The sequence below is a fragment of the Ceratotherium simum genome, chromosome 26 (genome assembly GCF_057802395.1).
Source record: "Ceratotherium simum simum isolate JZ-2026a chromosome 26, ASM5780239v1, whole genome shotgun sequence".
In the NCBI taxonomy this organism is placed as follows: Eukaryota; Metazoa; Chordata; class Mammalia; order Perissodactyla; family Rhinocerotidae; genus Ceratotherium; species Ceratotherium simum.
The window spans coordinates 41943335-41956987 of record NC_141925.1 but is presented as its reverse complement, the minus strand read 5'-3'; the positions used below and the strand labels follow the sequence as shown (position 1 = coordinate 41956987).

Below are 13653 nucleotides of genomic sequence, written 5' to 3'. Positions count from 1 at the left end.
CCAAAGCCCTCCATCGGCCTGCAAGGCCCACCGCTCTGCCCTGCTGGTCTCTCTGACCTGGTCGCCGCCCACTCTTCCCCTTGCTCCCTTTGCCCCAGCTGTACTGGCTTCCAGGCACCTCTGCACCACAGAACATTTGCACTCGCTGTTCTCTCCGCCTGGAATGCTCTTCCCTCCGGCATCTGCATGGCTCATTCCCTGACCCCGTCAAGACTGTTCCCATGTTACTTTCTTAGCAAGGCCTACCCTGGCCACCTGATTTAAAACGTGAACCTGTCCACTTGCTCTTCCTGTCCCCTTACCTTATCTTTCTCCCATAACACTTGTCACCATCTAAGCTACCACGGAATTCACTTATTTATTATGTCTACCGTCTGTCCCTGCCCTGGAAGTCAGCCCCTTGTTTGCCCCCTGCTACAGCCCCAGCGCCCAGAGCAGTGGGACACTGTGTACCCTCACTGCGTCCACCCAGCAGGGAAGCACCCACCTCTTGAGGTGGAAGGTTGCACGGGGATTCCTGGGGCCGTAGGGTCTCCCAGGTTGGGGCAGAGCCGGCTGGGCACAGGCAGCAAGAGCCTGGCAGGGACCGCTGGCCCCTGCTGGTCCCACCACCTGACAACTCCTCAGGCCCCACCTGGAACCTTCCAGGCTGTGGCCTGGCATTGGGACTGCAGATCTGCCAGTGAGAAGCCCCAGGGCGGCCCTGCACCGGCGCCAGTGCGTACATACTTGCTGGACGGGTCGGGGGTGGGGGCACTTTCTCCTTGGCTGGGACCCCCTCACCCCAAGCATGGCTGCAGACACTCTCGGCTATACCAGAGTCCTTCTAGAAGTCAGATGCAAAGTACAAGCCTTTCCTATTGCCACCCCGCTCCAGACTCAGCTTTGTTCTCATCAGCAATGTAGTCATGCCCTCCCCCTGGCCACCTTCCCCAGCACAGCAGCTGGTCTGGTCCTCTGACTCGACACGTTTGCCACACTGTTGCCCCCACTCTGGGCACATACTGCCCCTCAGTTGGATGCGCCCTCCGTGTCTGCCCGCCTAAAATGCCTCCTCCCATTTCAAGGCCACTCCAGCCCTTTCCCAAGTGGGTGCCCAGACGCCCCCTCAATACCAATTACAGGACCAGGCCTGAACTGCGTTTCTGTACCCGGACCACCTCGTCTCTGCGCTGCAAGCGACTTGAGGCCACCGGACACCTAGCCTGGAGCACAGCCCTGGCACAGAGCAGTTCTCAGCAACTATCTGCTAAATCAGTGACGGAGCTCCAAGAGGGAGGTGGCCTTAGCCCAGTCCAGTGGCCCTGCCGAGCCTGTGCCTGCCCCTCACCCTCAGCCTTGGCACCACTGACATTTGGGGCCAGGTCAGTCTTTGTTGGGGGGTGCTGTCCTGTGCACTGTAGGATGTTTAGCAGCATCCCTGGCCTCCACCCTCTAGATGCCAGGAGCACTTCCCCGCCCGGTTGTGATGGCCCCAAATGTCTCCAGACAGCCAAAAGTCTTCCTGGGGGCAAAGTCACCCCCAGCTGAGAAGCCCTGCTCCAGAGAATCTAGTCTCCTCAAACATGGGGGTCTTCTGAGTTTGGCTGTAATGCGGCAGGGATCGGCCTTGGCAGATGCTTAAATCAGACGGGTCTGTAAGAGGAAACTACCTGCATGGAAGGCGCAGCCCCCTCTCCACAAGAGTGAGGAGCGGGGAGGGTCCTTCCTTCCCATCTGTGGCTGAGTCCAGGGGTGACAGCCTCTGCCACCCAAGGAACCTGAGACTTGAGTTTCAGCAGGAGGCTGAAGGGACAGCTGCTGAGTGTGGAGAATGTGCATGCCCATCAGTACCCACGGCATCACTGGCGGTGACAGCAGGCCGGCAGCCACCGGTGGTCTGGCTAACCCTCGGGAGTGCCCGGGCCTGTGCAGGGGCCCCTCCTGCTCCGGCACCAGGTGGAAACAACTTTGATTGGAGTGAGCTGCTCCAGCAACCAAATTGGATGAAGTAACACCCTGGTTGACGGCCACAACTAACATGTCCTGAGAGCCCACCGGGGGCATTGGTGCTGTGCTGAGCGGTTTGCAGGTTTAATCACTTCGTCCTCCCGGCTGCCCGCGAGCTTGGCATTATTACATCCCCTTTACAGAGACGGAAGCAGAAGCTCAAAGCAGTTCAGTTCGTTCCCTCAGAAAGCATTTCCTGAGCATCGACTAAGGCTTGCCCAAGGTCACAAGCTGCTAAGAGAAGATGCTGAGACTGCATTGCAGCGACACCTGACCATGGAGAAGGGCCCCGATGCCTCCCCGTAAAGTGAGTGGGATCCTCAAACCTCATCCCCTGGAGCCCTCCCCCGGCTCCTGCCCTGAACAGAGCAGCTCTGCTGTTACTTGTCCACAAACCCTTTAGCTTGAAAAAAAGGCCCTTCCTATTGACATTCTGAGAGTCAAAGCTTCTTAGAAGAGGCAGGAACTTAAGAATGAATGCCTGCCTAAGACTGGGCATGGGCTGCATCTCCCACTGCCATGAACACAGCTCACCCCACACCAGGAGGGTCAGACGCGGATCAAGGGCTGGCTGGCCAGGGGCCCCCCACCAACATCACAACCGCTTTCTCCAGCCCTCTGGGTTCTCAGCTCAGCTCCCCACACGTAGGCCCCGCCACCCTACAGGAACCAATGGCGAGCTGAAGCAGAGGCTAGCAAGCTGCATGCCCCCAAAGCCGGCATGCTAGGACCGTGGAGGAAGGAGCAACACACCCCAAGGCAGCCACACGGATGCCCTCTTAAACACAAGCAGACAGGGTCCCTGCGGCCGACTCAGGCACGCCAATAATGATCCCATCATGCCGCCTTACCCCGTACACAGCAATGGTGTTCCTCAAAGCGTGTTGTTCTGACCTCCTTAACTGGAGGGAAAGGAGAAAGGCCACCACAGGGGGCTGAGCACCCTGCCTGGCGTGGGGACATCACCCCACTGCAGCCAGAGCATGACACTTTGCTCCCTTTTCTGCCTCTGGAACTGGCAGTTTACAAAGAGTCAGCCCTGCAAAACCATGAGCAACTGCACTTTTGCCTAATTAAATCTCACTTTAAAAGCAATTGAGGAGACTTTCTGGGTAAAAAGACTATGTGCTAATTGGTGTTTTTTTTTTTTTTTTACATTTTATATTTTAAGTTAGTTAATAGATCTTTAAAAAGTGGGGGCATACTTAAACTAGCAAACAGAAAAGTTGCAGAATGTTAGCCGAGTTAGACTTAAGTTTGTCAAAACACCACATGGGCAGAGCTCTGCTGGTTCTCTGCTAACTTCTCCCAACTGAGGGGCAGGCATTTGCGGGTGGCTCTAGACACACCCACATCCCTGAGTGACCAGATGAGGCATGGGGCTGCCCGGAGCACTTGGCACTGGTGGGAGACTGTCCCAGGCTCTGGGGTCTCCACCGGAGGATGGAGTTCAGTTTAACTCCGAGACGCTCATGCTTGTGTACCACACGTGGGAGCTTCACGTTCAGAAACCTACAAATTAATGCACAACAAACTAATACCATCCCACCCCCCACCAGTCACGTCGGGGAGGATGGCAACCCTTTTCCAACTCTGTAAATCTCGAGATGAGAAACGTCTTTGGTCACAAGCATGCGGACCACCGAGCAGCCAACTGGGCAGAGCTCTCCCACCACCAGCCCCGAGCGCTGGCTGGAGAGGCACCTTCTCAGGAGCCCGATCATTCCAGAAACCCACAAGACACTATTTTCTCCTTCCTCTTCCCACTCACTTGCCCTCCGTAACGGGTGTCCTCAGCCAGTCCTCTTTCACATCAGGAGACAGGGACAAAGGAGAGACCTCCCTGCCCAGAGCAGGCTGAGGCCAGGCCACTGGCCGGGTGCAGGCCACTCTGCAGAGTCTCCTGGCCGTGGCCCTGGGCACCCAAGCCCCTCTTATTGGGCTGCTGCCATCAGCCCAATACAGCGCCCAGCACTGTCAGCCACCATCCCTGATTCTCACAAGCCTGTGAGACAGGTGAGGGCGTCTCCAGTTCACAGATGAGGAAGTGGATGGCGGGAGGGTCGGCGCTTCAAGGGTACCCAAACAGTAAGGGTGACAACAGTAAGCAAGGACGCAGGCCCTCATGGAGCATGTACCGTGTGCCCGGATGGAGAACTTGAGGACAGCGGGGCCTGCTGGTGCCCAGATCCCCATGCATCCTACCCCGGCCCAGGTTTCTGCTGACCCCTGCCCAGACGCCACACGCCACTGGACGCGCAGGAAGGTGAAGGGCGCCCACCTCGGAGCGGCAACTCTTGAGGTGCCCTTTGGACCCAGAATGCAAGTGTTTGCTGCTTCTCCTCAGGCCAGAGCCCTTTAAATAAAAACAACCCACACGTGCTGGTGTTTGTATAAAAGATATTTACTTCAATTATCACACCTAGGGTGCTAGTGAATAATAATAATACATGGTGTGAGTTTCATACAGTGATATTGCTTCTCCATATCATATAGGGACCGTTGTACAGTGCTGAGAACAAACATCGTATGGCTAACCAAAGACAGAAGGGACAACGCCGAGGGGCCGACGGGTGCCTCCCCCACCCCCGCGCCAGCCGGATCAACTTTGACTCTTAATATGGAAAACAAATAGCAAGAAAGAAACTGTTACCAGAGGTGGGTCACAGCAACACCACAGAGGCTTCTCAAAGCTGTTTGTACAAACATGACGCTTTTTTTTTTTTGGTCAATTGGGTCTCAGTGAAGATTTAAAAGAAAAAAAAAAAAGAAGTCTGTGATTGTATTAACAAACCAGCTCTAAAAACATCTAAGACTTAGTGCGTTACAGAAAATATAAAATACTGCTAAAATGTAAGACACCACAATAGACGGGGGAGCTGAGCTTATTAAGAGTTTTCCGGAAGAAGTCGGCCACTTGGTGCGCGCTCGTCTTGTGCTGTTAGTAGTCTGGACAGGTGTGGCGCTACCCGCTCTCACGGCAAGTAGTTATTGCACAATCGCAAAGAGCTAGGTCTTACTCAGTGGAAAGGGACGTGGGGAAAACCATCTTCTCTTTTTTTCCCACTTTTATAACAAGCTATTCTCAAATGCTTTAAGAATTTGGAACGAATCCTCACGTCTCCAAAATGCACAGCATTTTCTGAGGGTCTCAGATGGTGGGACATGAGATGCCCGTTTTCTCAAGGAAAGAGGCAGAAAAGGGCTCGAGAGAGAGAAATGCATAGACTAATTAGAGAGAACTAAAAACCCTTTGGAGGGATGGGGGCAGCTGTTTCATTGGAGGGCTTTCTTTTGAAGAGACGAGAACAAAATCAGGACCCCTGACAATTGCAGAGAAGGGGAGAAACCAGGGCACAGAAAGCGAGTCCGGGGTTAGTGGGCCCCGAGGGAGCCCAAGCAGCCGTCAGGCCCCACCTGGCTCCTTCTCCTGCCCAGGACAGCCCCACCTCACCCTCAGACCTGATTAGCAAGCAACTGGGTGTCCTGTTGGCTGTGCTTCTAGCTGCAGAGCTCTGCCCCACGTCTCACCTCCCTCCACACTAAACCACATTGAGGGGGACCGGGGCTCCCCCATGACCTCCCTGGTGTGGGTCCTCAAGCCACAGCCGGACTAAGAAACACTGTTGCTTCGCAAGATGGTTTTGACCAACTTTGTATGCAAGGAAAACAACAACAACAACAAAAGCCAACTAAAACATGTCAACCCACATGAGCCTTGCAAGAAACCACTCGCTCACTCGCAAGTCAGTCTGGACCACGCCGCCACGCCCTCTCGGACCAGGGCTCGCTGAAGCGTCATGAACCCAGAAGTCTTACCAGAGGCTCTAGGAGGCTTTGGGGAACTGAACCCTGCTTTTCTAAGTCTCCTCTGCAGCTCCTCACTCGAGTGTTCTTCTACTCGGCACTTCCTTACACTGGGAGATTTTTGTTCAACTCTCTCATTTAGAAAGTTAGACATGTGGAGACCACCAGTTTTTGAGTGGCTACTCTGGAGACAGATGGCTGATTCTGCTAGGGAAGCCCCCGCTGCCCCCCATCAAGCCCCCAGACCCTTCAGGTCTTTTGGGGAGGGGAGGGCAGGAGGCAGAAGACAGTAACCACTGGAGTGATATCAAAAAGCATTTATAACAACAACAATAATACAAAACAATACACTCCTGATAAGTACTTAAATGATTAACCTAATAATAAATAGAAGAGAATAGAAATAATTTTTTTTTCTCAAGGAAATATCCTTTTATAATTATCCTCATGCACGCTGGCAGGTCAGTAGCAGTCAATCCATCTCAAGAAAAGGCTAAGTGCTGGAAGGGATGGCTGTGGTCTCACACGCGAGTTCTCAGCTGCTGAGTCACAAACACCCGCCCTGCCACCACCCAGCCAGCGGGTCGGGCTGGCGCCCGTGGGCCCTGCACCCCTAGCTCGGTGGGCAGCTGAGACGGGTAGGGGGTGCGGGCTGGGGAGGCCTGTTTTCCTTTCAGTTCATGAACAAACGGAACTACAGTGAACATCCACAACCTGAATCGCCCGGGTCTAAAGCTTACTTTGAGTTCATTTGGTGTGCAATACATTATCTCTTAAAAATGAAGCAAAAGGATTTCTATTGCACAGAGCTTTTACACATAGTCATCTATTTTAAGTGCTTTCTGTTTAAAGCAAACTACAAAAAAAAAAAAAGAGAAAGAAAAAAGGAAAATGAAAAAGGAGAAAAAAGGAACTATGAAACAAAAACAGCCCCGTGCCACTTCAATGCGTCCTGCTGACCGGTGTCTGGTTTCACCAACGGAAGTCCCATGGCTTCCGTTCACACTGTGCTTCTTCTGATGCTTGTCCATAGGGGTGTAGCCGTGACATTGGGATTTAAGGCACCTTTCCTTTCTGATCACAGAAAGCTTGATACATAGCATACAGCATTTTCTGTGGTAGAAATTAAAGCCTAACCACTACAGAAATTACAGTAACACAGACTCTGCCTCTTAACATTATTGGATAAACAAAAACGATCCATGAAAAGCAACTCCAAGGGGCTCTAAAAGTGTAATAACAGGGGTGGGGAAGTGCACATTTATGCATAGCCTAATGTCTTTCTCTCACTAGCCTTCTTCAGGATTCTTTGCCTACAATGCCCAACTTTTAAAGTTAGCATTTTGGAGGAGACTAGGCGCTTTGGAAATGTCTTGTTAAAGCTAAATGTCACTTCATCCAAAAATGAAAATGGGGATGGCGCCACTGACATTGTGGACACGGTATCTTTGGAGGAAGGTGGTGGAGGAGGGGCAGTTCCTCCAGGTGGGATAGACAGGGGGATCACACTTCCTTCTTCTTCCCTGACCGAGGATGAGGCTCACAGGCGGCCGGGGCTCTGGGGCAGGGAAGGCTCTGGGCGGGGCTCATCTTATGCCCAGCTCCTGGCACTCCACACCCCTTCCTCTGCTGTCTTGATTCACCCGGAGGGCTTTGGCCTCAGCTTTCGGCACATCTCTAAGGGTTTCACAGGCTGGATCATTTTGGAACTTTTATTGGGAACTTGTTTTCCCTTCTTTTCCCAGTAGTTTTCATCAACAAAAAGGCAGAAACTGATAGGAATGGAAATAATATTGTCAAATTGGACTATTCTCTTAGCAAGCGTGCTGGCCAGACCGACGTTCGACGCATCGGAAATGGAACTACATCATGTTGGAGTCCCAGGCCACCATCTGCCACTTAGGGCAGGAGCTCTGCCTTGGGGGTCATGAAAGCTCCGCTAACACCACTGAGGCCCAACCAAAACTGCAGAAGCAGTGGGGGGGATTTCTAAATGTGAGCTTTTCCAGGTAAATGACCAAGCACACGATGATGGCACAAATCCTCAAGGTCTCACTTCCAAATTCTTTCATCCAGAGACTCTACCACCAGAGGGGATTCTCCCACATTCCAACCAGGGGCCCTGGAAGCTGGTTTTCCTTGGCACTGGGCAGAAACCAGCACATTCTTTTGGGAAGAAAGGGTCATTGTGACTGAAGGCTGGGCGCGTGAGCTGGAGAAGGCCATATCCTCTCCTGTCCTTGAGATGCTTCAAAGGAGAGCTCACAGTGGAGCTGAAGTGATCACCTCCCAGTGCCAGAGACCATGAAGACAGAGTTCCCCGATGCCTGGTAGGAATCCTGGGGAAGTGTCTTCACCCGGCCATTGAGGAGCAGCCCAGGGCAAGGGAAATGGCTGTGACAGATCTTAACAGCTGAGCAGGAATGGGCAGAAAGCAAAGGCAGGCCAGACACAAAGCCCTCTGAGGCCCGAGACCGCCCCTGCCTGCAAAGGAAACAGCTGTCAGAGCTTCAGAACAGGTGGAAGTCAAGAGAAAAATCCATGTGCCTCGCAGAGCACAGCTGCCTGTCCATGTTGCACTCACAAGAGAGAGAAGGCGCCTGATTGCCCACCAGGCCAAGATCTACTCACGGATGCCACGCTTCTAGCTTTTTCTTTTCCTGAGCCCACTTGCCTCACGGTTCTGAGGGGTGTGGGGTGAGGAGTGACATCAAGTGGGAGCATGGGTGAGTGAGGTAGAAGGGGACAAATGAAGAGTGTGATGACAAGGGAGGACACCCTGGGAGGGAGCAAAACCTCCAGCCTGAAGGGCGTGGCTAACAGCCTACCATGCTCACCACACACACTAGAACCCTGCCTTGCTAGTCTCCCTGCACAGCTGGCTAACTGGCCTTAGAAAGTAGGGGCTTGGGATGGCTAAGGGCAGACGTGTTTTCATAGGCCTGTTGAGAGGCGCCTGTCATAGTGCACTTAAGGCAAAGGCTGTTGTCCCCGAGCTCAAGATCCAGGAAGTCACCGTCACTGGTTCACTTTGTGCTAATCCCAGAAAGGCGTGCGTACACTCCCCCTGGCTCCTCTGCTGTTTTCAGTGATGGCTGTTTTTCTAAAATTAGAGGAAGGAGAAACATTGCATAGAATGTCAATAGAGTTCACTGATCACCCCCACGTGGAAGGACATGAGTGCAGGGGGAACAAAGACACCCAGTCCAACTTGAGCCAGGCAGGCACCTGCCTGCGGAATGAGCTGTCTCGTGACTCTTCTCCCAATCTCTCAGGGCATGACTGCCGCGTGATCTCAGGGGGTCGTCTGACACCAGAGCTTTCCCTCAGATCAGAGTACAACCTGCCTTCTGCTTGGTTTGCTTGCGAGCTGCACGACGGATGTGGCCCTGGCCAAGGAGGCAGCTGGGGTGTTTCCTTCCTCCTAGAGGCCGGCTGGGCCCTGGGGTGGTGTGGGTCTCGCAGGGCCAGAGAGAGCACAGAGGAGCACTTCAGCCAAAGCTCTGCAGCACTCGGGTCTGGACCACCAGCCAGCAGACCCGAACGCCCACATCGGACAGGTGCGTTTTTAAAAGGGAGAAAACAAAGATGCCACCAGGAAGGAGAGTGGGCAGGGCAGCATTTGTGCTTTGGAAGTACAAGGAGCCGTCCCAGCGAGGCCACGAACTGCCATCTTTCTGCCTCAGTCACTTTCCCAGACATAGTGGCCATGGTTTGATAGTAGTCATGAGTCAAGATCTTGGCAGTTTCTGGAGACACCTCCCAGGCAGTCTGCTGACCATAGCCACCTCATGTCTCGACATTCCTCAGGCAGGTGGGCTCCGACAATAACTGAATTGAACTAAACGACTGTGGTACTCCTTTCCAAAGAAGAGCGTCTTTGGACGCTCCGTCTGGGGGACGGAAATCACAGACATCCTGACTGATCCAGAAGTTCAAAGGAGGTCACCTGGGAGCCAGGCGGTGGAAGCGAGCGGGCACGGGTCTAGGACAGAACCCACTCACCTGCCACCTCAGACGCCACCGAGAGCCTGGGCAGGACCCAAGGGTCAAGAGGCTGACCGTGAACACTGAGTTTACGCTGAGCCTCCACAGCTAGCCACATAAGGCCAAAAACCTTAAGTTACCAACACTGCCTCCAATTAACAAAAAGAAGCCATTTCAAATGGTATAATGGAGCTTGTAATTAAGTGTTAGTGTTTTATACGGAACCGTTTTCCCCAGGGAAGAGGTGCAAATCAGCTTTTTAAACTGATAGAGCAGAAACAGGAGGAGGTCGGCTGCCCGTGGGGGCTGCTGCTTGGAAGGCCAGCCGACTGAAGATCAACCCCCGGAGAGGATGCTGTTCAAGGCACTTGAATATTGCTTATCAAGATGGAAGATCAACCCTTAGGCTCAAACTGAGGCGCACAAAGAGGAGCCGGGCTCCCCCACCCTGCCCCGCCCCGACGGGTGTCTGTCATTTAGTGGCAGCTCTTAGAAGTATTACAGACAGTGAAAGCTGAACACAAAAGATCACAGGGTTGGGATCGCAGTAAAAAATAAATAGAGAAAAAATACAAACACAGAACTATAAGCGAAATTTAACCAACTGATTCTATCGAGCACCCAGATGTAAGTCTGGCAAAAAAGACAGAATGGAAATCAACAATAACCTAGTTAAAAAAAGAAAACAACACAAAAACTACTAAATTGCTTGGAAGAGCCAAAGTGGCTGTTTTAGACTGTTACAATTTGGCCGCTAGGATGGACAAATTTATATTTTTCCCATTTCCTTGGATTTAACACCTTTGTAAATAACAGTCATGCCTTTAAAACTAAAACACTACCCTAATATTTCCTGTTAATTCCCTGCTTTTCATTCTAATGACAATCAGATATTTAGAGATTCATCACACGCGATGACAAAATTCCCTCAAGGTTTTTGTGGAGAGGACACCACAGTACTGTCAGGGGCTCTGCTACTCACCGTCCTAAGGGTCACTAACGCAAACTCGCTCTTCTTAACGCACCTGAATCGAGCCAGATGTTCATCCCTTTCCCCTTAAGCTCCTCCATTTTGAATTCTCTTCTCACTGAACCAGATTTCAAGTTCAGAGATGATGCAACAATCAAGAGACAAACGGCCTGCCTCCCAGCCTCCTAGAGCCTTCTGAAAACTTCTCATTCATGAAAAGGCATTGTCTTTAGTGTAGTGACTCTTAAATTTGTGAAAACTTGATCTAAGTGTTGCAGTTGCAGGTTAAAAGACTGTAAATGAAATACGTAATTTCTAAAACATCATGCAAGAAATGTGGTTTCACATCTTACAGTCAAGTCCTACAAGTTAATTAATACAAGCACACTGAGGTGTAATAGTGGGAGCATATCTTTAAAATTATAACTCCCTCCCACCCCCCAAAATCAAAAAAGGTAATATTAATTAAACTTAAGAAATAATGAATGCACCATTAAAATGTCATCCAAAGATGTTGACCTAAGACAAAGGTTTCAATGATACACAATACGGTCAAAAAGTTTTCAATCAGTAATATACAGTTTGACAACTACATCTTGTAAATTATACCCAATACTGCCGGCAGTCTATCCCTCTAAAGAATATTTGCCCCTTTCATCCCTTCCTAACAATCAGATAATAAAATACAGCACCTATAAATAAGCAAAAAAAAATATATATATATACCGAAATCATCTATTGTTAGTTTAAAGATATGGCAATAAAGGAGTCTAAATTAGCAAACTTGTAGAAGCCATAACTGATAAAACAGCTTATTGAAAAAAGGTGGCAGTAATGCACTCTATGTGTGCACAGGTACTTAAGAAAATACACAGACGTATAAAATTGCACACACGCACACACGCACACTCTCATCCGCCTCTATTCTCACGCATATACACATAGACAACAGGAGGAATCAGAGACAAGTTAGACTTCTGATTTGTACTTAGACTGCCTTAAACTGTGCATAAAAGAACGCTCCAAGAGGCAAAAAGAAGGAAGGGCCAATGGTCTGGTCTGGAAGTAAAGAGCATCAATGTTTTGGTGTGAGTTTGGGCCATCTCTACAGGGGTGAGAGCAGAGCCCAGACTGCCACGTTCTCTCTTCTACAGGGAAGGAAGCTTCCCACGACGTCAACAGTCATCAGTGCTTGTGGTGGGAAGAAAGGGAGTGAGAGAGAGTGTGCGCGCCAGCCCTGCCCAGGCCCAGGGAGCGGCGTCCCCTGGTGGGGCTCAGTCCATCAGGCGCCCAGGAGAGTGGTGTGAGGTGTGGTGCCTTCTGTGCCAAGGAAAGACTGCTGTCTATGAGAGGCGGGCCCCGTTCGGCCCCAGAACCACCTGCTGCCACCTTAGCGGCCTACTCTTTCCTCCTTTCTTTAAATGCTCGCATGTGTGCAGACGCACTAACACAGACGTGGACACCATAAATTAAACAAAATGAACGGGTACATGCTACAGTTCTAACTTGTCTCCTAAACCTCCAAGATATGAGGTCTGATCAGCGTGCTCTGCGGTTAGAGGTTAAAAAGCAGATTATAAAATACCTAGATTCGGATCTTTTCTTTTTGTCCTGATTTGGCCTAGAATGGAGTGTATTAAACAAACTCTGGTCAGCAAAAGCCCAGAGTCAGTTAAAGCTATGGATCAATGTGCACTACATGTCAGGATTCTATTCACATACAAGAAAACACTACATCAGCTACCACAAAATCAGATAATTTCCTGATGTGACTTCTCTTTTTGTTAAAAAATATGTGGAGTAAATGTGTTTTATTTTAATTCAAAGTTTCAAACGAGAAGATTCTTTACTTGAAAATATTTAGGAATCCAAACTAGTGTGTTTAGAGTCGGTTTGACTGTGCAATCTCTTAGTGGCAACTGAACAGCTACAAAAACTTTCTTTTTTAATTTTTCTGAAAAATCCCCCCCCCCTTTTTCCTGGTTTAAGAAGATAATAGTGTATTATCGCTCTGAAGCCATTAGATGGCAGATAAAAAGCCCCCTTTTAATATGTGGGTTTGATTTTTTTTTTTAAAGCCCACACGAAAGAGGAGGGCACAAGGCAAAGCTGTAAGAGTTATTCCAGAACCTGTGGAAATCACTTAGGGCAATAAAAAAAACACTTCAGGGTACAAAAAAGCTCGACTACACATTTCCGTTTTCTTCCTTGAAAACACGACATAGATTGGGCTTAATGCTCCTTTGTTTTCTATATGCACCTTGGCCTATGGCGATTTTGCCCTGTGGCCCGCAGGGCGGTAAGTGCGCAACACGGTCCAGGCCGCGGAGTCGGCGCCCGCCCCTCTGCCCGCCCGGCTCGGCCCGGCCCGGCGAGATTCGGCCAGACCCGACCCGGCCCGGCCCGGCGAGATTCGGCCAGACCCGACCCGGCCCGGCCCGGCGAGATTCGGCCAGACCCGGCCCGGCCCGGCGGGATTCGGCCGACTCGGCGCGGCGGGCGGGAGGCGCGCCTCAGAACTCCCATTCGATGGGCTCCTCGCGGCTGGCGGCCTTCTCCAGGCGGTGGATGATGCTGTTCAAGTTCGCGGCCTTCTTCTTCCTCAGCGGGTTGTCTCGCGAGTCCCTGGCGCCCGCCGCCTCCGGGAGGCCGAAGAGGCTCTGCAGCGAGCTGGCCCTGCGGGCGGCCGCGGGCGCGCTGGTGCTTGGCAAAGCGGAACTCCTGTCGGCGCCGGCCCGGGCCCGGCACGGGCCCTCCCCGGGCGGGGCGGCTGAGGTAGCGGCGTCCTCCCCGGCCGCGGGCGCGGCGGCGGGGTTTGGCACGGGCCCGGGCCGGCCGCGGGCCTCGCTGTCGGCGTCGTCGGGGCGGGGGCCCGAGGGCGGCGGCTCCGCCCTCTCCGC

At 51.7% G+C, this 13653-nt stretch overlaps 2 protein-coding genes across 2 annotated transcripts in view; both read right to left on the bottom strand.

The window, feature by feature from the left end:
- LOC147913683 (protein CASP) overlaps window positions 1–10819 on the bottom strand; it is a 25396-nt gene extending 14577 nt beyond the window's left edge. The window contains exon 1 of the mRNA XM_087417694.1: window positions 10766–10819. The gene's annotated coding sequence lies outside the window, so the exon portion shown is untranslated. The remainder of the gene's footprint in view (window positions 1–10765) is intronic.
- CUX1 (cut like homeobox 1) overlaps window positions 4376–13653 on the bottom strand; it is a 356883-nt gene continuing 347605 nt past the window's right edge. The window contains 1 exon segment of the mRNA XM_087417692.1: window positions 4376–13653. Coding sequence (XP_087273818.1) covers window positions 13267–13653 — 387 coding nt within the window. The 3' untranslated portion in view covers window positions 4376–13266.